At 40.4% G+C, this 22,907-nt stretch overlaps 2 protein-coding genes across 5 annotated transcripts in view; both read right to left on the reverse strand.

Annotated features, from left to right (window-relative positions):
• The window catches only part of kdm5ba (lysine demethylase 5Ba), a 28,444-nt gene extending 14,832 nt beyond the window's left edge, over positions 1–13,612 (reverse strand). Inside the window, exons 1-10 of one of the 4 annotated variants that reach the window (XM_023804095.2) lie at positions 13,276–13,612; positions 7,162–7,239; positions 6,880–7,002; positions 6,148–6,318; positions 5,467–5,523; positions 3,264–3,398; positions 2,079–2,172; positions 1,593–1,702; positions 777–935; positions 273–392 (exon numbers count right to left, since the gene is read on the reverse strand). In XM_023804095.2, the coding sequence (XP_023659863.1) occupies positions 273–392; positions 777–935; positions 1,593–1,702; positions 2,079–2,172; positions 3,264–3,398; positions 5,467–5,523; positions 6,148–6,318; positions 6,880–7,002; positions 7,162–7,239; positions 13,276–13,428 (1,200 nt within the window). In that variant the 5' untranslated portion in view covers positions 13,429–13,612. Of the gene's footprint in view, positions 1–272; positions 393–776; positions 936–1,592; positions 1,775–2,078; positions 2,173–3,263; positions 3,399–5,466; positions 5,524–6,147; positions 6,319–6,879; positions 7,003–7,161; positions 7,240–11,272; positions 11,418–13,221; positions 13,241–13,275 lie in introns of those variants that run through there. The other 3 variants (XM_023804094.2, XM_023804098.2, XM_023804097.2) reach the window with 3 other exon arrangements.
• Positions 13,613–16,795: 3,183 nt separating this feature from the next.
• Positions 16,796–19,926, reverse strand: LOC111839883 (tubulin alpha chain, testis-specific-like). The gene is made up of 5 exons (XM_023804187.2): positions 19,772–19,926; positions 18,625–18,847; positions 18,248–18,396; positions 17,397–18,077; positions 16,796–17,276 (listed from the first exon to the last, which is right to left on the reverse strand). Exons 1-5 carry the CDS (start codon positions 19,772–19,774, stop codon positions 16,983–16,985), a joined length of 1,350 nt encoding a protein of 449 aa, XP_023659955.2. The 5' UTR covers positions 19,775–19,926; the 3' UTR covers positions 16,796–16,982.
• Positions 19,927–22,907: the final 2,981 nt, after the last annotated feature.

Here is a 22,907-nt window from a genome sequence, read left to right on the forward strand (position 1 = left end):
ATTATTTGAATTCTGACTTAAAAGTCAGAATTTTGAGAAAAAATTCAGAATTGTGAGATTAAAGTCAGTATTCAACTAATATTTTCATGGTGGCCCTAATCTTCTTCCGTACTAAAACATCTGAAGATATCTGATAAGTTATTGTGTATTCAGGAAACACATCAGTATAAATTACAAACATTTAAGTACTACGTGTTTGAAAACTAGCCAGGGCACCGATTTTAATACCACTGACTTAGACCAGTGTCTAGCAGTTAGGACCCAACACTTACGTGAACTGGCATGTTAAAATAATCTGACTTGAAAGAGTCCGCCATGTCACCAAAGGCTCGGAGTGTATAGTCTCTGCATGCCTGCTCAAAGCCAAACGCTTCCTGAGGCTTGCTGCACTCCTGTGGTGAAAACAGAGTGTGCAGATCAATCACCAAACAGCAACCAGAGGACCCTTCCCCCCCTTCCATGAAAGGTTGATCATTAGAAGTTTTGGTTGCTGCAAAATAAATCCTCCTTATTTAACAGGAAAATCCAAAGACAGCAATTCTTTGTAAATGAATTGCTGCACGTGATGGTTTGGGGAATGTGTGATGATGAGGATGATAATGATGACAGTTCGCTAAGGGAACTGAAATCGGCACATAATTTTACTGATTAAAGCAGGCAAGGGGAGAAGATGCAAGTCATTCCTCTTGTCTTCATCATAGAGTTTAAATACATGGATCCATGCTTAGCAAGTGGGTGATAATTTGTGTGATAGAGGAGACTGTTTTTTTCAGAACCTGAGCCAGACACTTGGGGCATCTCCAGTCCCCTTTGGGAACATCGTGGAGGGGAGGGATCAGGCAGAAGGTGTGGTAGCTGTCATCGCAGCCGTCGCACAGCAGGAGGCGGTCCTCGTCGCTGCCGCTGCCGCACACTAGACAGACATACAAGTCCACCTGGTACAGGAGGGAAAACAGAAAGGTCAGACATTTATAGATGGCAGCTCCGTTGCAGCCCCTGCACGAGGCAGCCAGAGACACATCCCCCAAAGTCACGCTGACCACATCCTCAAACTGAAGGCGCTCTTTCTATAACCATACACACACACATTTTATAGAAGCAGAGGCTGCCTCAAGCAGCCCAGTTTAATTGTCATCAACGTATGTCTTTTGTTCGTCCTTTTTTTTTTTGTTCCCCTCTCGCAATAGTGACAGCTGGAAACAACTGCCCCACCCTGTAGGTTTCACAACAGAAAAGCTAGAGATCTTATTTGAAAGAAAGTAAAAAAAAAAAAAAAAAAAAAAAAACCACTTGCGTTTGGGGGCCTATTAAAAACACACCACCTCATCCTGAAATCATCTCTTGGGACTCTGGAGCAGCTGTACACCGAGGCACAGAAATATAACACAGATCTTGTTATTAAACACTGCAGCATTTCAGCCCACTCCATGATGAAGCAAAACATACTGTGCATTTTAGCATACACAGAATGGCAAGCCAGAGTCTTGCCGTATCATAGTCATGGTTGTAGGAGTGTTTTAAAGAGCATCAGGTTACCACAAAAGGCAACTGCCTTAATAAACTTAAACATGGATGACGTGCTGCACACTTACTATGCTCATGGCAGGGGCATTCTTCTTGTTTCGGGCTTTGGCTTTTTCCACCTCGCTCATCACCGACCTGCCTTCAGGCTCCTGCTTCACCTGGACAGGAATCTCTTTCTCTGATGAAGATACGAACTTTTTTAAGCCACAGGACCAGCTCGTCTGGCCCAATGCATCCCTTTGGGGTGGATCTAAAGATAGAGCAACAATAACATCATTTCCATTCCGTAATCGGGCACTACATTGCAGATCTATGCAGAACAAATCGTGCAAATATATATATTTTTTTAACAGTGTCGTCATGCAAAGCCTCATCTACTTATGGATAAGCCAGAAACAGATCTGACAGAGATTTGACAATCTCAGTGATCACATCTAAAAAAACATCTATGATACTGCTGGCCTCACTAGCTTTGAAAACTGCAGTATATGTTCCGTTCTAAAAACAGCTACATGCAAAAATCTTTAACTATCCGGGGCAGCTGCAGGACTCACCTGGTTCAGGCTTCGCCACAAAGGAGCCCATTCTTCTCCTCAGGTTGGGCCGGTTCTCACAGGGCTCGCCTGGTTCCTTCTTCACGCTGCCCCCCTGTGTGTAAGAGCGGCACACTGGTCAGCCTCAACACAGAGGTAGTTTTAGATGTCGGAAGCCTCAAAAGACCCAAAGAGCCTTACGAAGGACTGATACCAAATAAAAAGGTGCCACCACTTTAAAAGAAGCAATTTATTTATATGTACGAGTTGCTCAATTATACCTAACAATGACCAAGAAGTCTGCTGGCTCCTGTTGTGACTCACCAACTCATCACAGAAATCATAGACATAGTAAATTTATTTAAAATGTGACCCTATCAGCAAAAGATATGGCTCTTGCAAATACCAGATATTTATTCAGAGAGGACCAACTGCTAGCCAAGCGTTAGCAAGACACAATAAAAAGTTCTGCAGTCACTGTAAGCATTCCAACAATTTCCTAAAAGACCCAAAGTGGGGGGTGGGGGTGGGGTTCATGGAAAAGAGGTTAACTGCTGAAATAAGAGGTAACATCTATACAGTTGCTGGACTCCAATTAAGCAATTAAAGGAATCAGAAAAAAACAACATGTCTGAATATAGTCACCTGTGCATTAACTCAAGATAACACAACTATACACAAAATGACACTCCAAACCACTAAGACTTTCAGGCTGATTTGCCAGTTTGCCATGTACACCTGTAACGATAAGGACCAAGTGAAGGCCATTCTACAGCTAAGGCAGAACAAAATCCAGAAGGCCTTGGGTTCTCCAGCAATTAACTGCTATGGTCACCACAGCATCCTGCCTCTGAAAGCAAACCATTGAAAGCTGCAGGCCTCCAACTTGTATATTTTTATCCAAGATAAAATATTATGCACCTATCTATTCTCTCTAGGGAAGACATTTTTTTTTATATTTTATATTTTATATATATATATATATATATATATATATAGAGATATATATATAGAGAGAGAGAGAGAGAGAGAGAGAGAGAGAGAGAGAGAGAGAGAGAGAGAGAGAGAGAGAGAGAGAGAGAGAGAGAGAGAGAGAGAGAGAGACACACACACACGCACAATATACATGGCAAAGGGGCTTTAGATGACTGGCTTTAAGCACAGTCCTCCTGAAAAGATCACAGAACACCGAGAAGGAGGACCCACCTCAGTTCTCATGCGCTTGGCCCGCCGGGCAGGGGTGCAGGTCTCCACAGGCTGGACTGACTGCCGCTGAGCCAGATCATGTGGCTTGTATTCTTTGTCCTTGGCATCATTGGTCAGAGTGGGTTTCTGGACACACTGCAATGAGAAACACAATGTTTCATATTGGCACTACAGTTAATAGGATTCCATTTAAACAGTTCACCTTAAAGCTCGTTTCCCCCTCCCGCGTCACAGAAAACATCCAAGCATTGTTTGATCGGTTAGATAGACTAAAAAGGCGGAACAGTCTTGCATACATGACGGACTGAGATCAGGAACAGAGTGCATGCTAGAGAGCAGAAACGGGCCAGATTTAGCAGGGTGTAGGAGGGCGCTGCTCCAGCAGTAATTTCTCTTCTGAAAGGCTGGGGTGATACATTATGCTTTCATGTAAAGTCAGGGCAGATACCCCCTACACATTTTTTAAGATCAATATACAGACAAGTGTCCTAAAATAAGAACTATAAAAAGATTATGATATAGTCAACAAGAAGAATTCATTAGAGAGGTAGGGACATACGCTGCTTGACAAACCTATTCCTTACACAAAACTGAACTGGAACTAATCCTTAAGCAATTACCTATAATGATCATTTCAAGTTTTACAATGTAACACTTCTGAAGCAGAGACAAAAATCATAAAAACTGAATTATCAATTCAGATGAATTTTGAGCTAAATGGAGTCACACTGAATGTCACCCTAAGATCAATAAAATAAATTGTGTGCTATCTTAAGCAGAAAAGTAGGAGTTGTATGACTTCATTCCTCAATGTACTTAAGCTCAGATAAGTGGTTTCATGACCCATTGGGTAAAAGAACTGTCCTGAACTGTGGGTGGAGCCCAAGACACAGAGCACATGTCTATATAACAGCAGAGCTCAGAACAAGAGTGTTAGCCAGCTGAACTGGAAACATGGGTCTTGTTAACCAAAAGCATGATTCTGGAGAATAATCAACGTTCTGGAATTGAACTTGGCGACGGCAACAGCATCAAGACATGCATGATTCAAAACATTAACTGAGCTGTTAGCACAAAATAAAACACAAAATTAAAACCAATTGCAGGGCCCTTGCATGCAATTAAAGGAGGATATGTATACATACACATTTTGACAGTCCACCAAGTGCAATAACCAAAAATACAATACAGTGGTACCTCGGTTCTCGAACTTAATCCGTTCCGGACTCCGGATCGAATCCTAAAAAAAGTTTGCATTCTGATCGAATTTTTCCCATAAGAAATAATGGAAAACCAATTAATTGGTTCCCGGCCCCCCAAAATTACACCTAAATACATTTTTTTTTTTAGCATTTAAACACAAAATGAACATGATCAAAAAAGAAGAGCATTTTTTTTCTTAATGGCTTCCAAATGATAAAGATCGTATCCCAATATTACCCCTGTCCTGCCCCGATCGTCCGCTCCTTCCGTGTATCACGCCCCCTCGTTAACCTCGTGTGGGATCCCCATGTGATCAGCTGTTTCTGGTTGTTGTCATTAATCCTCTGTATTAAGTCCGCGTTTCAGTTTGTCTCCCCAGTCCGGTCATTGGGTGCGTTCAACTTGCTTACAGCGCTGGCTTAAAGCAACACATTCTGATCCTGACACAATGCATTACGGTTAGATGCATTGCGACCTCTCATCCGGCTGCACAAACTGGAACCGCCTCCATGACAGCACACCTTTGCCCTTATTGGCTGAAGAGTTTAGTTACACGCATGACATTTGTATCTCAGGCAGTTCCAATGCATAATCTGCTATTTCTCCCGAATATCACGTAAAGCAGTGAGAACTGGTTTTCAGTTAATTTACCTGCTTTATTTGGATAATCGTCCAGGCATTCAAGTAAGAATTGCATTGTAGTATGACTCATTTCCTGGCGCGTACAATTTATATTAGGTCGGCGTTCACGGTTCGACTTCTGATATTCAGATCGAGTTCTAGGTCAAACTGGTTTGTTCGACTTTCAAGAAATTCGAGTGAGTTCGAAAACCAAGGTACCACTGTACATAAATAAGATCCTCACTTAGACAAAAGTACCTTTGTTTGTATCAATAGATTTTTTAAAATTCTTTACTCTACAATTTCAGTCATTACTCAGCTTACTGAACCTGTGAAACATATGCTGAGATCTTCTGGCTTAACAGGGATGGAGACGTACCTTTTCAAGATTTGGATCCGCCACTAAATGCATCAGTTTGGAAGCAAGCCCTGGCGCCTAATGGAAGAGAGAGCTTGGAAAGTTACATAACCAACGGCAACCTCTAGGACAGAGGTTACCGCCACAGAGCCGATTAAAAAAAAATAAAAATTACTTGGTTTTCACTTTTATCCTGAATTGTTAACCTTCATCTTTTTAATTAGATTCACAAAATACATGTTTCAGAAAACTAAATTCCAGTTTGCTATTCTCTGATTTCACTGTCTATATGCCCAACAAAATCAGCAGTTGGCAGGTTTCTTTATATACAAAAATTTTGGGCATCGTTTGAAGATTGCAATGCAAAAAGCACCAGGAAAGACACTGGCATCAAAAAGAAAAAAAGAAATTACAATAAATAACAATTATCTTGGAAGCAGCCACAACAGTGTTTTGGTTATACATGTATACAGCCCCTCCAGCCCGCCCTTGCGATGTGACAAGGCTTGCTGGAGTCACCACAAAACCATCTTTAGGTCTCAACAGGCAGCGAGACACCCAGAGCAAGCCGAGCAGAGCACCATCTGCCAGCTCAACAGGCCAAGCCGCCCTGTTAGGAGCGACAGGGAGGGGGCAGAGGCAGGGGAAGCTGATGGAGGGAAAAAAAAGGATTTTGAAGCCCCTCAGGTACAAGTTACTCACCAGAAGGTTGGATCCACTCTGAAACAAGTTGTACGGGTAAAGAATCCTTTCATAGTGGGCCCGCAGGTGAGAGCCCACAGCTTTGCCAGGAGCAAAGCCCATCTTCAGGGCTATCTTGGTCCAGCGCCTTTCTCGGCAGACTATGTCAAAGCCACCTTCTTCGATGACCAGCTGCAAACCGCAAAAAAGCAAGCGTCAGGCAGTAGCTGTGATACAGCCATGGACTGTACCATGCATCACCAAAATTAGGCTAAAACACAAACTACAAGAAATGTTAAATCATATAAATTACTGGTTTTCTTCAGCCAGCTCACTGTGGGAGAAAAAGGTTTTTTTAGGTGAAGGTTCAGGTCCCTGCACAAACATAAATATTTATTTCTGGACTCCTGCACTACCTCCACTTACTGCCAGTTTTGCACACCATACATATTTATGATTATTAATCATAGTATTAGACTTATGTCCTTTTTTCCCCTTCTACAATGTGGGGCAAGGTAATAGTGCAATTCATGGCACATTGTACTCAGTATAATTGTGTATGTGACAAATAAAACTTGGAAAACTAACATGACTATGGTTATGTTAGCAACACCTACAAGCTACTGTGGGGTCAGAACAAAACACTGGATCAGGAAGGCTGGAACCAGGGCGATGACCTGGACATTCCAAACCCGTAAAAAAAATAAATATATTAGGAATGCAATAATTAAGCATCAAAAATAGATTCCATACTTTGTTCAGCTGGTACAGATCCAGAATCTTCCGTTCAACATGCGGGATTTTCAGGGTACACCCCTGTAGCTCCCAAAATTTTGCAATCTGATCCAAGAAGTTGAGCTTAACTCTAGTCTGAGCCTTAGAAAAGAGAAACAATACCATGGTTATAAGATAAGAATATTACAAGACAAAGGGTTTGACAAAAAGGTCTTTAAAAATTAAATGAATCAAAAACAAACCAAAAACATTCAGCATTCTTCAGCATTCCACATGAGGGAAAACAGAATGGAAACATACCTCAAGTTCATTGAGCCTTTGGATGCGAGGAGTGAAGTGCAGTCTGTCAACATCACAAGCAAATGGAGGCTGCCAGTCCTGTTGGGCCCACAAACAACAGAGGCATATCAGGAAGACAGGCCCCAAGGGTCCAAACATTAGACTTCATATCTTACAAGCAATATTTAAGAGACACCTATCCAAAGCAACATTCAAACAAAGACATACAAGCAGACAAAACAAACACGTTATACATGACTTGTATGAAATTAAATGTTTCCCTGAAATGAATCATGAAAAGACAAAATACCTCTTAGTCTGACTCCATTTAATATAATTTCATTTTGGCATTGAGACTACTAGACATGAAACTAGCGATACCAAGGTTTTGGCACTTTAAGCATTCTTGACAAAGCTCGTCATGCCATCAAACACTGCATGAGGAATCTTGACCACTGCACAGGTGTGAAAGTACAGCAATACTCTACACAGTGCGCCAAGATTAAGCAGCAGCTCAGGAAACAGTCATACGCACGTAACATGAACAATAACTGTAGAAGTCCACATTCTGTCAAAATCAGTCACTATATTTTACTGAATTTTTACTCTAGAAAAAGGGCTGTATTAGACGTGCCAGACAGTTACTCACACAAGTAAACTGAAGTGGCTTACTGCCAGCACAGACCAAATCATCGTCAGGTGAACATCATATTAACTAATGGATTGAATACAGATTGTCTGTATTGCTGTACACTATCACTGCTATCACTGGCCTATGCTCATGGCTAACGAACTGCAAAAACAACAGTCAAATGAAAATGCAGCAAAGCACCAAACAAAGATTAACAGGAGAAATACTTCATTGCCTTCAGCTGCGCAACGATTCCGTGTCTGAATGTGAAATATGTGAGTGATGCAATAAGCAACACCCTTGGTGAACAGGACTCCTGCAGAAATTTGATTAATATCTCACAGGTAAAAGCCCATTACGTAACTATTACTCTGTGAGACATATTCCGCTCCATGGCCCTTTACAGCAAATAGGTTTCCTGTCAATAAAAAGCAACCCAAAATCCATGCAACATACCATGGGTGTTGTATAATTACTTATTGCCTTAATGTAGTAGCATTACGCCTCCACTACTGCATTGCAATGTGTGACACGCCTGTCGCCAATGGGACAAGAGATAAAGTATTCAGAGCCAAGCAGTCAAGTCTTCTTCCAGACAAATGCCACCAGAACAGCCTTGGGGATCGATTTAAATACCACCTCCTAATTTCTGACTTTGGCGACAGAAGACAAGGTCTCCCGTGAACCGCCGAAATCAGCAGAGCACTTAGATAAGTGAAGGTCAAATGTTTCAGAGCAGCACATGCCCCCACCATCTTCACTCATGGAGCTACAGGAATAATCATATAAGGAAAATTTCAGCTCCATTAAACACAATGCGCATTAGAGGAACAGGAAACACAACATGTTTGAAAACTCCACTAACACATAGTATGACCCACTAGGCTATGTACAAGGTGATCAGGGCACAGCCACAACTCAGCCATACCAAGTAACATTTTTAAAACTGCATTGAGAGAAAAACATGAACATTCCACTGAGGAGGGGGTACTCATCTTTATATTAATGTTCTTCATTAGTCCACATGCTCAAATAAAAGATTACTAGCATGACCACCGCACTAAAAGGAGTCAAGGTTACACAGAAGGGGCTATGAAGGCATTGGAGATACAGGGCAGTCCATGTGCAACTGGATATCGAGCTTTCCACATACAGTAAGATAGAAAGGTAGATCTTCAGTTTCCAACCAAGCCAGAGGGGTTAACCAAGAATAACAGATCTATTTCCTATAAGTGGTGTTTTGCTGGAAACCAAAAAAGAGAGTTAGTATCGATTCATTTAAAAATCCAGTTGATAGAAAGAAAAAAACAACTTTGAAAACTTATTAGCTTTGAACAAAAGTAAATTCTAATTTGCTGCTCATTCAGAAACCTGACAGTTTGTGGAAATACATTATTAGTGATAATAGGCAAAAATTATTCCAGAGTCTTTAGATTACAATTCAATTGCTGAATGATATCATGTCAAAATGGAACGGAATAGCAACATAGTTTTAAATTCTGTGCATGCCACAAGGACTGTTGATACTGCTTAAAATCTCAGAAAAACCTAAACATATTTGCAAGAGTGCTTCAGAGATTAGGAAACATTGCAGGTCTGTGCCTACATCTTACAGCACTGCACTAACAGACAGACAGTCTGTGGTCAGCAGTGGAAACAAACTAAACCAAAACTTCACAGGAGCCACTAGCAAAAAAACTGAATGCACTAAGCCAATGGTACTGCAGGAATTTTCACTGGGCAGAACATTACAATCTACAGCCAACATTAAATTTGTTCAAGCTTACCCAGCAAAGACTTAAACTTCACAAGTCATACAAAAAAAAAAAAATCTGCACTATCAAATCATAAATTTACAATATATCAATGGCAAACTGAATTCTCCCTAACCACTGAGGCAATTTACTTTTTGGTCACATGATGCAAGACATGGGGCCTGCTTTAAGGCATATTTATACTTCTGCATAGAATCTATGCTGCAGTCTGACCCCTATAGTTAGATTTCTGGGGAGGTGCACGTCTGGGTATGGCATAGGCTACGGTGTAGGGTATGAGGCTACCCCACACCAACAGCATAGATTCTACACAGAAGTATAAAACTCCACTAAGAGATCAGACTGGCGTGACACAGTGAGAGAGAAGTACATTAAGGCTTCTACATCTACACATAAGTGTAGGGTTAACCTCCTTCAGCAATGTGACACCATAAAATGCAAAAAGACCATCAGCCTGCAAGATTCCATAAGCAATTTACTACAAACACAATATTCTTTATACAAAACTTGGACCCAAATTCAAACTTAAAATTTTAATATTATGTCCAGAGATTAAAAATGTCACAAAGTCAAATGAATATCATATATAGAAGGTATATAGAGGTGACTCATCAAGCTACTCGAGAACAAAAGAATCTATCAGCTAAAACAAATTCAGTCATGCATAGACTCAATATATATGCCTAAATATGATGGCCACACCTTGTTAGTCTAAGTCACAAAAGGCTATGAATGCAGTTATAACAAATATCATGCAAATAATATTCCTTCAAAGAAGTAATGCACCTCCATGCAAAAAGCACCAAGCGTTGCTAACTAAATCTAAACCACAGGGCTATAGAAATGCATTTGTGACATGGATAAAACACCAACATAGTATCCAGGTAGCAGTATCACTTATTACATTCTGTGGTGAACTACTAACGTATGTCATAATATGTTTACTATTACTGCATAACACAATGACCCTGGCAGTAGCAGGACATACAGTTTGTCAAATAATGTATAATAAAAATCCTGTATATCAGTACAAAGCTAAAGCTTTCCAAGTACCTGCATTGAAAATAAGAACATTTCAAATGTCAGAAAGCACATTACAAATATTTGATGCCGATGCAAATGAATACTGGTCACCACCGATTCTGGCCCACCTTCACACATGCTCTATAAAGACCTGAGGACTATAAACAAATTTCAGTTTTCCCTTCAGCAAGCTAGCAGTAAATTAAATACACAACACTTCTATATGCTACAAACTTAGTGACAACAAATCATGTTCAATTCTATACTTTGTTTGGTTCAAACAATCTCAAGTGAAGGCAGGCAGCTAAAAGTGATGTGTTGAAAAGCGGTAACAACCTTTTTTAACCTATATTTTTGTGATATATAAGTAAATAACAACAACTTTCATTAACATCTGTATACTGTTTGAACCAGACATTTTGATGACATAATGCTATACTTCCTTCATAACATGCTTGATGCAGACATGTGCATGAATTATTTATTTTTTTACAGTGGCCATGTTTGTAAGCATTTCACCAGTCCTACCTTCACTCAAAGCAACATTACTGCTTTTAAGTATTTACTCAGAAGTCTTGTTCGGCAGAATAAGTAAAAAGTAGAGGTAAATAAACCCCAACGTATATCCCTAGTCCTACCACTGTAACGCCAATATGAACTCACAAAATGGCCAGATGGAACAGTCCACACGGCTCCTGCTTACCACAAAGCCAACATGGAGGACAACACCCAAGAAAGGGGCCTCTGTGGTGGCTGTCTTCAACATCAACTTTATGTACTTTACTTTAAGTCTAATTCTCGACACTATATGGGAATACGCTATACCTCACTCACACCAACCCGCTTTTATTTAACAAAAAACATTACCAAAGCTGAAATCACTCAACTAGCGTGCGATTTAAAAAAACAAAACAAAAAAAAACAAACAAAAAGCAAGTCCATGTTAAGGTTACGGGTTAACACGTGACCGTAACTGCTAATTTGTGTATGGCTTTCTTTAAAAATGTATAAATATAAATGCGATCTAGCCATTTAATTATTTAAAACACCAAATACCAGCCACATGAAATGCGGCAGGAAATTATATAGGCACGTTCTTCGTTTGTGATTTTTTTGTATTGATATATATATTTTATTCAGCAAAAGGAATTTCATTGTTTTTATTCACTATTTTTATTAATTCGTATTTTCAATACGTACACGTGAAATCGATACGGATCGGTAGTTAGCTATGGGTAGCTTTTACACTCAACTTTTTGCAATCTTAAAGGCATAAACCGCACAAAAGCAGTAACATAACGTGCATAAAACGTCGAATAAGTGGTCAAAGAAACGGACTAGCCACAAAAATATGAACGTGAAATACGTGTTCTGTAAGGAGATTGTGTGTGTGTGTGTGTGGGGGGGGGGGTTATCTGACAAAAAATGTAGTGTGAATGTGGAAAATGTCAAGGGTTAATCTTGGAAAAGGAAGTGACAAAAAAATCGAGTTTCAATAATCACAAGTAAAAAATAATGGCATGAACCCCGTTAAACACAGCTCACTACAACTGTCGGTCTTCGAAGAGTCTGCCATTATGCAGAGTGACGAATTATCGGCTAAACCTCTTGATGTTAGCGAGCAACCGGCGCTTATATAATACAAAACTGTTTTGCCTCTACTGCTTTACTCTGACCTGAAGTGTGTGTGTATGTGTTATATATAATATATAAATATATATAGATATAGAAACCAGTAGGCTCTCCGACAGGACACGCCATGCTAGTCTAGGTAACTATTCCTCCACTTCTTGTTTTTGCAAACACTTGACTCGCCTTCGCATGAATACATCCCCCCTTCCGAAGTCTAATTGTATATTATTGTTTAATGTAGCTGGTCAGCTCTGGACGTCCGCACAACCTATATTAGTTAAATAGTTAATGGTCAATTAAAGTGGGTGCAGGTGACAAATGACGGTGATCAAGAAGCAATGATGATATCTTCCTACTAGTATGGTTAGTCAGTCATCACAAAACGAGGTTGGCAAATAATCGGATCCCCATAAACTGCAGCTTTATTCCAAAGATCTGAACCACAGAGAGATTTTTTTTATTGTTTGTGACAGTGCCGGATCGTTTAATGTAGTAACGCTTTTTGCGTTTATGTTGTGTTTCTTACGTCCTCGGGACATCGAGGGGAGGGTATGGTCAAAAGTTGCAGCCATCTACTTAGCGATAACATAGCCAGGCTTCTCCTTTTCAAAAATCAGTTTAACGGGGAAAAAAACTATCAATACATATCCATATAGCTATGTAAAATATACTGGAGTATTTTTCTATCCTTGAAACGCTTGATTTTTTTGTCGGACTAGACCAAACCCTCCACATCTAAACATTACAAACAGTTCTTTGACTGAACTAATAATTGGGTGTGAGAGCGTTTATTAAACAATCTTTATTTTTTTAAAAGAAGCGAAAGTTGTATGTGCCTTGCCATCGGAGGTAAAGGTGACTTTAAAGGAACCATTACGGAGCCGTTACGGATATAGCCGGCTAGGTAGCTAGGTAGTTCAAACGAGTCTTGCCACAACTTACGGCCAAGCCGCCATATTGAAAACTTTACGGTTATAAAAAGTGTTTAATTGCTTAAAAGACACAAGCGAAGAAATTCACCATTCCGGAAATTTTTCATTCTGGCCTCTCCGGGACCCCTGCGTCGGCACTCACCGGCGGCGGGCGGACCTTACAGATGCCCGTTTTCTCAGCGATAGGCCGTATCTTGTTGATAAAGGCAAAAGGGTCGGCAAATTCCTCCCAGCTAGGCTCGAAGACTGGACACTCCGGCGGTGGAATGAACTCGTCGGGCCGAGGCTGGGTCATCGTGGTGGTCCAATTCCAATGCGAGGAAGAAGGAGGGTCGAAACCGGGTTAGCCGGTGCTGGTTTCGGCTCCGTATGTTCCGAATCTCTCTGTCTACTCCTCTAACACGCCAAACTGCTTCCCTTTAACTCACACAATCAGCATCAACGTTCGGTCTCTCCAAGCGCACACACCGTGAGAGGATTGTGCGAGGCAGCAGCCACATCCGCTAAAGAAACTAGATACCTGTATCGTTTTAGATATTGACCTCAAAGATAATCATTGGTTCGATTCGTTTGATAAATACATTTCTAGTACTGTGCAAATCACATTTACACAAATAAGTGCAAATGTGCTTTTCTTCTCAGTGGGGATAATTATATAGTTCTACTTCCTCACTAGAGCCATTACCAAGTTCAACAAGGGTTATTTATATAAAATGGGTTTCAAGTATATTTTTGTTCTTTTAAATGGTATTTATGTAGAATTCGTTTAAATAAGAAAAAACACAGCTACCAATTATTTGCACATTTCATGCCATTAATACTTGGTTTTTAGGTATGCAAGCATATAATTATCGATGTGTGAATACTTTTTATTCGAAGTAATCAGTGTTATATTACAGTATAAGGATTTTGGAGAAGACCATTATGTAGTAGTAATTATTTACTAAAGCATATAAAGCAATTTGCATTTGACCAGTTCGCAGAAAAATGGAGGACTTGGCACTTTCGTTTTTCACTGTTAATTGAAAATACACACATAAAAAACAAAGGCACACTGATGTATGCGAAAATATTCAAATTCAATTTTTTATTTTTAAGTTCTTGTAAATTCCACATGGAATTAAGGGTATAGCGAAGTCAAAATTGGTTATAATCCATTACATAACTGATAGGAAAAACTGAACTTTCCTGTTGGTTGTGAGGTTCTCATAAATATTTCACAATTCGTACTCCACACATTTATGAATCGATGGATATAGTTAATGTATTATTAAAGCTACAAGAAATCTGATGCCATTGTCATTTTGGACAATAAAACTATTCCCTTCAGATCTATTAGACTTGCATAGATTTTCTAAATTTCCCGTCGAATCTGAATGTCCTATTTCTTCTCTAGTAAACAGGGCAAATCATACAGTTGCTGGAACCACTTCTTATATCATGTAACAGCAATAAACTTACAAAGCTGTAATTCGTTCTACTATAAACCATTATCATAACAAGAGGGTTCCTTTTTGTTTTAAACAATGTTTACTTGCGCGGATGGATATGGTATAGCTGACAGATTCACGGTGGTCGGAACTTCTTTTTTAAATGGACTGTGTGGAGTTGCTGATTGGGTGTCGCCCCAGGGAGCTTGAAGATTGGGTACAAGGGAAGGGGGTTATGGTAAATTCATTGTTAAAATAAACAAGTAAAAACGAAAAGAAAACGCGAAAATGCTTGTTTCCAGCAAAAATGATGCTGTTCCATTTAAAACGATAGCAGTCGTCTGCTTTGATCGGTAGGTATCGAACTGGCAAGAGGAAACTAAGAAAATATGGGTATAGTGATAACTAAGTATGCGATCTGCATATTGTGTCTGCTTATTTTGTAACGCATTTTTAATTTTACAGATTCGAGTGATACACTTAATTTACGCTAAAGTACATTACCCAGTATGGAAAAAAGATCCCGAGACTAAAAATCTTATGAGAAATATAATGTGTAAATGCATCTTACTATGGTATATAGGCTATTGCTCTATTGTACAATATGTAACAAACGACATATATTTGACAAACGTACATCAACAGCATAAGCTTATTTATACGAGGGCAATTGCGTACTGTAACTTATGCAACAAAGGGTACCATTTTCAAGAATTGCTTGAAAATTCAAGTTTTAATTACAGTATTGAAAACTGGGGTGTAAACAGCATCGCGGTTTTCTAAGGGATGAAACGGATAAATTAAGTCTATAACTGGAAGTATTTAATAGACTAACTTAGGTGTAACTCTAAAATCGATTTGTCAGACGAGCCGATTTAATTTTGTTGTCCTCGGGTTTGTCAGCACCCTGAGTATTGTGTACCATGCGGGGCCTTCCGCCGATCACGTAATACACGCAAGCAGATTGAGAACACTATCTCAAACCTTGAGAGATGTCTCACTTGAACACGTAATAAATGCTCGTCTTTTACTTAGAATTTTTCAAGGCATGCACTCAATTATTTCAATAGACATGCAAATCACAAACATAAGTATTGCAGATATTTATAGCAAATAGCCTATAATTTGAACAAAACACGATGCAACTGTATTTCTTGGCACGCGGTTTCAGGCAGACGCATCACATCCCGGCTAGTGAGGTCCGGTATTTTTCTGCTGCGCAAAGATTATTTTTTTTTAAATTAGAATTACAAATTAGTTGCATTTGTCATGCAGTCGGACAGCGCTTTTTAAGTACCGTTACGCTACAGAATTGGTTTGGTCCGCCGTCACCCTTTAAAGGGTAGGTTTCATTGTTAATAAGTAACCTGCCTACCCCGTATTTGAAACGGGCGGGGCGAAACGGGCACGACTCTAATCACACTGTAGTCGGGTTGGCCTGCCGACGTGGCAGGCTAAGACGCATTTATTTCTGGGGTTTTTGCCCTATACGAAGATCTTAAAATTAGTTAACATACCTAAAATGGAGGCTTAGTTACCCCTACCATTTTGTTGAGTCAAGGGCATAACGATAAAGCCCGAAGCTATAGTGAACTGTTCTGCGACACAACTCAAATCTTTCAATTTAACCACCTCCCATGCACTCAGACTTTAAAATTGACGTATTTCAAGTATTGATAATCCCTGCTTCTGGGAACCACTCTACAGTACCGAGTCCAGAACAGAATCATTAAGTGCATCTGAAATCAGTGAGTGGGGGGGGGGGGGGGTATGGTCCCTCCAACCACGCAAGTCTTGGACTATGACTTCTTGAAGAACATTATTAGAGGTTGCTGTGCACCGTTGTAAATATACCATTTTTATTGCAGGCAAACTGCTGGGGGGTTTGAGTTCTTACCTTTACTGTATCCATCTTGATATTCTGAATTTTGTTTACATTGAAATTACTCAAGCAATAACTTTAGATCAATTTATAACTTAACTGACTGAAATTTTAAAATTTGTACAAATTCTTGTGACTAGCTGGAAACAAACCACTGAACACAGGTAAGTCTTAAAACGTTCTATGTAACACACAGGTAGTTATTTTGTTATCAAAATTAAGGTCTGGTTACATGCTAAGTGGAGACTGGGGTTGCCAGAACAAGATGTACTTTACTGATTGGATTACATTTGTGAAATAGGTGAAGTTGGAACTAAATTATTGCCACAACTGCATAAAAGACTAGACAATTCAGCACCTAAAACATTTATTCAGACAGGAACATTTGTCACAGTATGGACTCCACAGCTTGGCTGTGAGGTACTTTAAGAATAGGAAACAAGACATATCAAGACAGATTTAGCAGACAACAGAACAGTGTTCTGATTTTTTGGCTCTCAAGGCAGTGCTGGCTTGCTTGGCCTCGGGCAGTGAGGGTTAGTACTCCTCCCCCTCTTCTTCCCCTTCCACAGAGTCAGTGCCCACCTCCTCATAATCCTTCTCCAGGGCTGCCAGGTCCTCTCTTGCCTCAGAGAACTCCCCCTCTTCCATACCCTCTCCCACATACCAGTGCACAAAGGCTCGCTTGGCATACATCAGATCAAACTTGTGATCTAGGCGAGCCCAGGCCTCAGCAATAGCAGTGGTGTTGCTGAGCATGCATACAGCCCTCTGAACCTTGGCCAGGTCCCCACCAGGCACCACAGTGGGGGGCTGATAGTTGATACCCACCTAAGCAAAAGAGACACGACAGTTTAAGTCAATGCAGAATCACATTCAAAAATAATCCATTTTTGCATGGTAGCTTAAACACCCCCCCCCCCCCCCATTAGCCATACAGGTAAATCTCACCTTGAAGCCGGTGGGGCACCAGTCAACAAACTGGATGGAACGCTTTGTTTTGATATTGGCAATGGCAGCATTCACATCCTTTGGCACCACGTCACCCCTGTACAACATGCAGCAGGCCATGTATTTGCCATGACGAGGGTCACACTTCACCATCTGGTTAGAGGGCTCGAAGCAGGCATTTGTGATCTCGGAGACTGACAGCTGCTCATGGTAGGCCTTCTCAGCAGAGATGATTGGTGAATAGGTAACAAGGGGGAAGTGGATGCGCGGATAAGGGACCAAGTTGGTCTGAAACTCGGTGAGGTCTACGTTCAGAGCGCCATCGAAGCGCAGCGACGCAGTGATCGAGGACACGATCTGGCCAATGAGGCGATTGAGGTTTGTGTAGGATGGGCGCTCAATGTCAAGGTTACGACGGCAGATGTCATAGATGGCCTCGTTATCGACCATGAAAGCACAGTCCGAGTGCTCAAGGGTTGTATGGGTGGTCAGGATGGAGTTGTAGGGCTCCACAACAGCAGTGGACACCTGAGGGGCTGGGTAGATGGCAAACTCCAATTTGGATTTCTTGCCATAGTCTACAGACAAGCGCTCCATCATTAGCGAGGTGAAACCAGAGCCAGTTCCCCCACCAAAGCTGTGGAAGATGAGAAAGCCTTGCAGCCCTGTGCACTGGTCTGTCTGAAAGGCAAAGACAAACATATTATGCATGGTACTGCTCCCACCAATTAATTCCCTTATAGCAATCACGAAAATGCTAATAAATTCTCTAGTTGGCACCTTTCTGTAAAAAAAAAAAAAACCCACAGGGGCCTGATGAATATTATAGAATGATAAAGCAAAATATGTACCAGTTTGCGCACTCTCTCCAGGACCATGTCAATGATTTCCTTCCCAACTGTGTAGTGCCCACGGGCATAGTTATTGGCTGCGTCCTCCTTGCCAGATATAAGTTGCTCAGGGTGGAACAGCTGTCGGTAGATACCACTCCTGACTTCGTCTAGAAACGAGGAGAAACTGCTCAACATTCAGCATGACATCATGGCTTTATGGCAAAGGGTACCCATGTGAAATTTGATTGCAAATATTGCACAAGTTTGGTAATATTCAGCTGCTCATCCATAGGCATATGTGAAAATGCTATATAAGGAACAGTGATCATTATCGATGTCATTACATTAAAATGACGGCATTGCATTTTAAGCCACTTTTACATGTAATCTCTTACCAATGACTGCTGGCTCTAGGTCCACAAACACTGCCCTGGGAACATGCTTCCCTGAGCCTGTTTCACTGAAGAACGTGTTAAAGGAGTCATCCCCACCGCCAATGGTTTTGTCACTGGGCATGTTGCCATCAGGCTGGATACCGTGCTCAAGGCAGTACAGTTCCCAGCATGCATTGCCAATCTGCACGCCAGCCTGCCCCACATGAACAGAGATGCACTCACGCTATAAGAGGAAGAGGAGGGGGGGGGGAAAGTTAAAGCAATTAATTTCCCCATCCGTACTTGCTTGAAGTTTTTCAGAATTAATATAGGTTGGTGGATCTACACTGGTTTCTATTGTAATTCAGGTAACCAGGTTAGCCCCTCAGACTCTTAAAGGTTTTAGGCGTTCTGTTTTTTTTTTTTTTTTTTATAAAAAAATCCATTTTCATTCCCCACAACCCTGACCAGTATCAGCACTTAAAATAAGTAAAACATCCGGATGTTGAATGTCACCAATATGGCAGAAGTTATACTAAATACATCTATGACTTATTAATCGTAAATTTGCCAAACATAAAAGGCATTTGGGAAACGGGTGAGGTCTTCCTTTCTCGGAAAATAATCATTAGCTGCAGACTGTACTGGTTTCCGGCCGGACTCGTTATATTGCGTCGTAGGTCGACATTTTTTGTCTTCTCTTCAAGTTATACTGAGAGATAAAGGAAATAACGTCGACTCAAAGACAGGAGTGCTGGACTTGCGTCACCTTACATGGGCAAGAAAGCTGCCCATAAATAGGTACGACCGCTTTAAAACTTGTAGTTTTCAAACCTTGCGTGAATGGACCCATAGGGAATTCCATAAATTCCTCCACATAACAATGGAGTAAGCAGAAAACTAAGTATGCTACAAAGTTGGTTATAGAGATATGTGTTTAATCGTTGGCTTTCCGTCGGGGAACATTTTTTTTTCCTGAAATTAAGAAACGCAATCGGATACATTGTAATTAATGCGTATATTGGTAATATTATAGCAAAAGGTACTGTGGAAATTTGCATTGTTCTAACGTTCGGGGACCCCCACTAAGGAAACATTTTAACTTTGGCGCCTTTTGATCTTGTACTGAAAATTGATACAAATGAAGCAAGAAAAGAAAAAAACTTACCATTTTGAATTTGGTGAGATGGTCACTAACCCTGGATTAATATAAAGAAAGTTTTACTATATTTTCGGTAATGTAGCTATAGCTGTAATTAAAGCTCTGTCGACTTCAGACGCGCAACGTGTCCCCGCCAACACAGCAGTAGAGGGAAAGAGTGTCGTCAGGTATTTATATACTGCGTTCAAAGTTCCGCCTGTCCGAGCACGACAATTGGCTGAAGTGGAAGCAGGAAGAGACTCCTGAAGTTCTTATTGGTGCAAAACGCAAAATTAAATGTATACCACTGCGCCCTTGAACTTTGCCAGACGTTTAAAGCCGAGAAAAATAATCTAGGAACAAAACCCCCACAGTTCTGTTAAATTTTGTGCTAAATATTATGCTTGCACAAAACATCATGATGCAGTAATTCACTATTAGATAGGATAATTTTACACAAAATAACTTACTGGTTCAAAAACAAGTTCAGAATATACACTCACCTAAAGGATTATTAGGAACACCATACTAATACGGTGTTTGACTCCCTTTCGCCTTCAGAACTGCCTTAATTCTACGTGGCATTGATTCAACAAGGTGCTGAAAGCATTCTTTAGAAATGTTGGCCCATATTGATAGGATAGCATCTTGCAGTTGATGGAGATTTGTGGGATGCACATCCAGGGCACGAAGCTCCCGTTCCACCACATCCCAAAGATGCTCTATTGGGTTGAGATCTGGTGACTGTGGGGGCCATTTTAGTACAGTGAACTCATTGTCATGTTCAAGAAACCAATTTGAAATTATTCGAGCTTTGTGACATGGTGCATTATCCTGCTGGAAGTAGCCATCAGAGGATGGGTACATGGTGGTCATAAAGGGATGGACATGGTCAGAAACAATGCTCAGGTAGGCCGTGGCATTTAAACGATGCCCAATTGGCACTAAGGGGCCTAAAGTGTGCCAAGAAAACATCCCCCACACCATTATACCACCACCACCAGCCTGCACAGTGGTAACAAGGCATGATGGATCCCTGTTCTCATTCTGTTTACGCCAAATTCTGACTCTACCATTTGAATGTCCCAACAGAAATCGAGACTCATCAGACCAGGCAACATTTTTCCAGTCTTCAACTCTCCAATTTTGGTGAGCTCGTGCAAATTGTAGCCTCTTTTTCCTATTTGTAGTGGAGATGAGTGGTACCCGGTGGGGTCTTCTGCTGTTGTAGCCCATCAGGACTGCCGCATACTGGATGTTTTTCCCTTTGCACACCATTCTTTGTAAACCCTAGAAATGGTTGTGCGTGAAAATCCCAGTAACTGAGCAGATTGTGAAATACTCAGACCGGCCCGTCTGGCACCAACAACCATGCCATGCTCAAAATTGCTTAAATCACCTTTCTTTCCCATTCTGACATTCAGTTTGGAGTTCAGGAGATTGTCTTGACCAGGACCACACCCCTAAATGCATTATGTGATCAATTTAAAGTAGACGCATTCTTACGGACTCCGGTCATACGTACATATAACAGGCACACTTGAATTTGACCTGTATATATATGCATGAAAGGGGCTTTAATTTCGACCTGCCTCACCAAACTGCTATTCATGTAAAAGAAGTGAGCATCATTACATATTTTAACAGATAAGTCCCAACAGAGAAATTAGGAGGGAAGTGGTATTACGTTTTGTATGTTAAGTAGATATTTAATTGCTTGAAATAATTGAGCTAGCCATTAATTGAGTTTTTTGACCTGCTAGATCACAATGATTGCAAATGAAACACCAAGTAAAAATGTTACATCTGATGACTGCCCTTGCTTTCTTTGGCAATTTGTTTTATAAGGTTTCAGCATTTTCTGTGGCATCATTGTATTCCTTTATTTATTCAATTATTTTACAATACAGGGTGACATAGTTGCCCAGTGGGTGACAGTTAGGGGTTTGAATCCTGTACCTGGTGTATGTGCAGTTTGCATGTGTTCAATAAGTTGCGTGGATTTCCTTCCACTGTCTAGAAACATAAATTGCTCATAGTTTTTGAATGTGTGCATGTGTTTGTCCTCTGATGGACTGGCATTCTTCTCCTGCCAGCTCCTGTTGAATTGAAGAAACTATTTAAATATTGTTTAGGCACTTCGATAAGGTTCCACCTATACCATAAAGCATTCCAGTGAGCAATTCAAGCTAAAGTGCCAAGAAAAAACATCTTATATTCAACACTTCCGGAAAGTACAACAAATTTGCAGTGTTTACTTAACTAAAAGTAAACTAAGCTACCAAAGTAGAAAATAAGCTATGAAATAACACAGAACTGGAATGAAAAAACTACAAAACATGTGACTTTTGTTTCAGTTGCTTGGTATCTTCATTTGGAATTCCATACTGCTGTTCCAAATGGCAAAATGACATCTTATGATATGGCCTTGTAACACAACGGTCGCCCTGGAGATGCTACTTTTTAAGATTCTGGAAACAGGTGCTTAACCTGAATTACTCCCATTAAAAATGTGTTAATTATTAGCAATGATAATACTTTCAAATAGCCACCTTCAAGTTATTCAGCTCTGATTTTCAGAATATCTACGATTTGCCTGCGTCATGCATGCTTCTTCCTCTTCTTTTTAAGAGAAAGTACCTAGTATATGACCACTAGACTACCAGACCATTAGCCCCATAACCTACATGATCCTAAATGGATGGGGTGTGGTAAAATTGTGAAATATTATGTAACTCTGATTCATGAGAAATAATTAGTGAGCAAAACTGGGGAACACTGTCAACAGAAAGGCCTGTTATTCTGGTTTTGGATTACAATGCAAACTGCTTATAATCCACAATTGTTTACTGTATGTCTACTGTGACTGTCATAAAACAATGTAAATAACTGAACATCATTTTAATACATCATCAGTGCTCCTGAAAGAACAGCAGGCCTGCATGTGATCTCTGTCTAATGCTGTGAAACACCATCCCATTATGTGGGTGGTGTTTTTCTGACTGCAGCATTGTATGGGTAATATGAAAATATAATAAATATAAAAAAACAACCTGGAACTGCTGTGAATCTAATTTCAAAGCATCAGTGTTTCTTAGTTAACAAAGTATGCACTCTGTTGATGCATAATCTTTTCATTCATGCAATTTGCTCACCTGTGAGC

This window comes from Paramormyrops kingsleyae, chromosome 8, assembly GCF_048594095.1.
Source record: "Paramormyrops kingsleyae isolate MSU_618 chromosome 8, PKINGS_0.4, whole genome shotgun sequence".
NCBI classification, from domain to species: domain Eukaryota; kingdom Metazoa; phylum Chordata; class Actinopteri; order Osteoglossiformes; family Mormyridae; genus Paramormyrops; species Paramormyrops kingsleyae.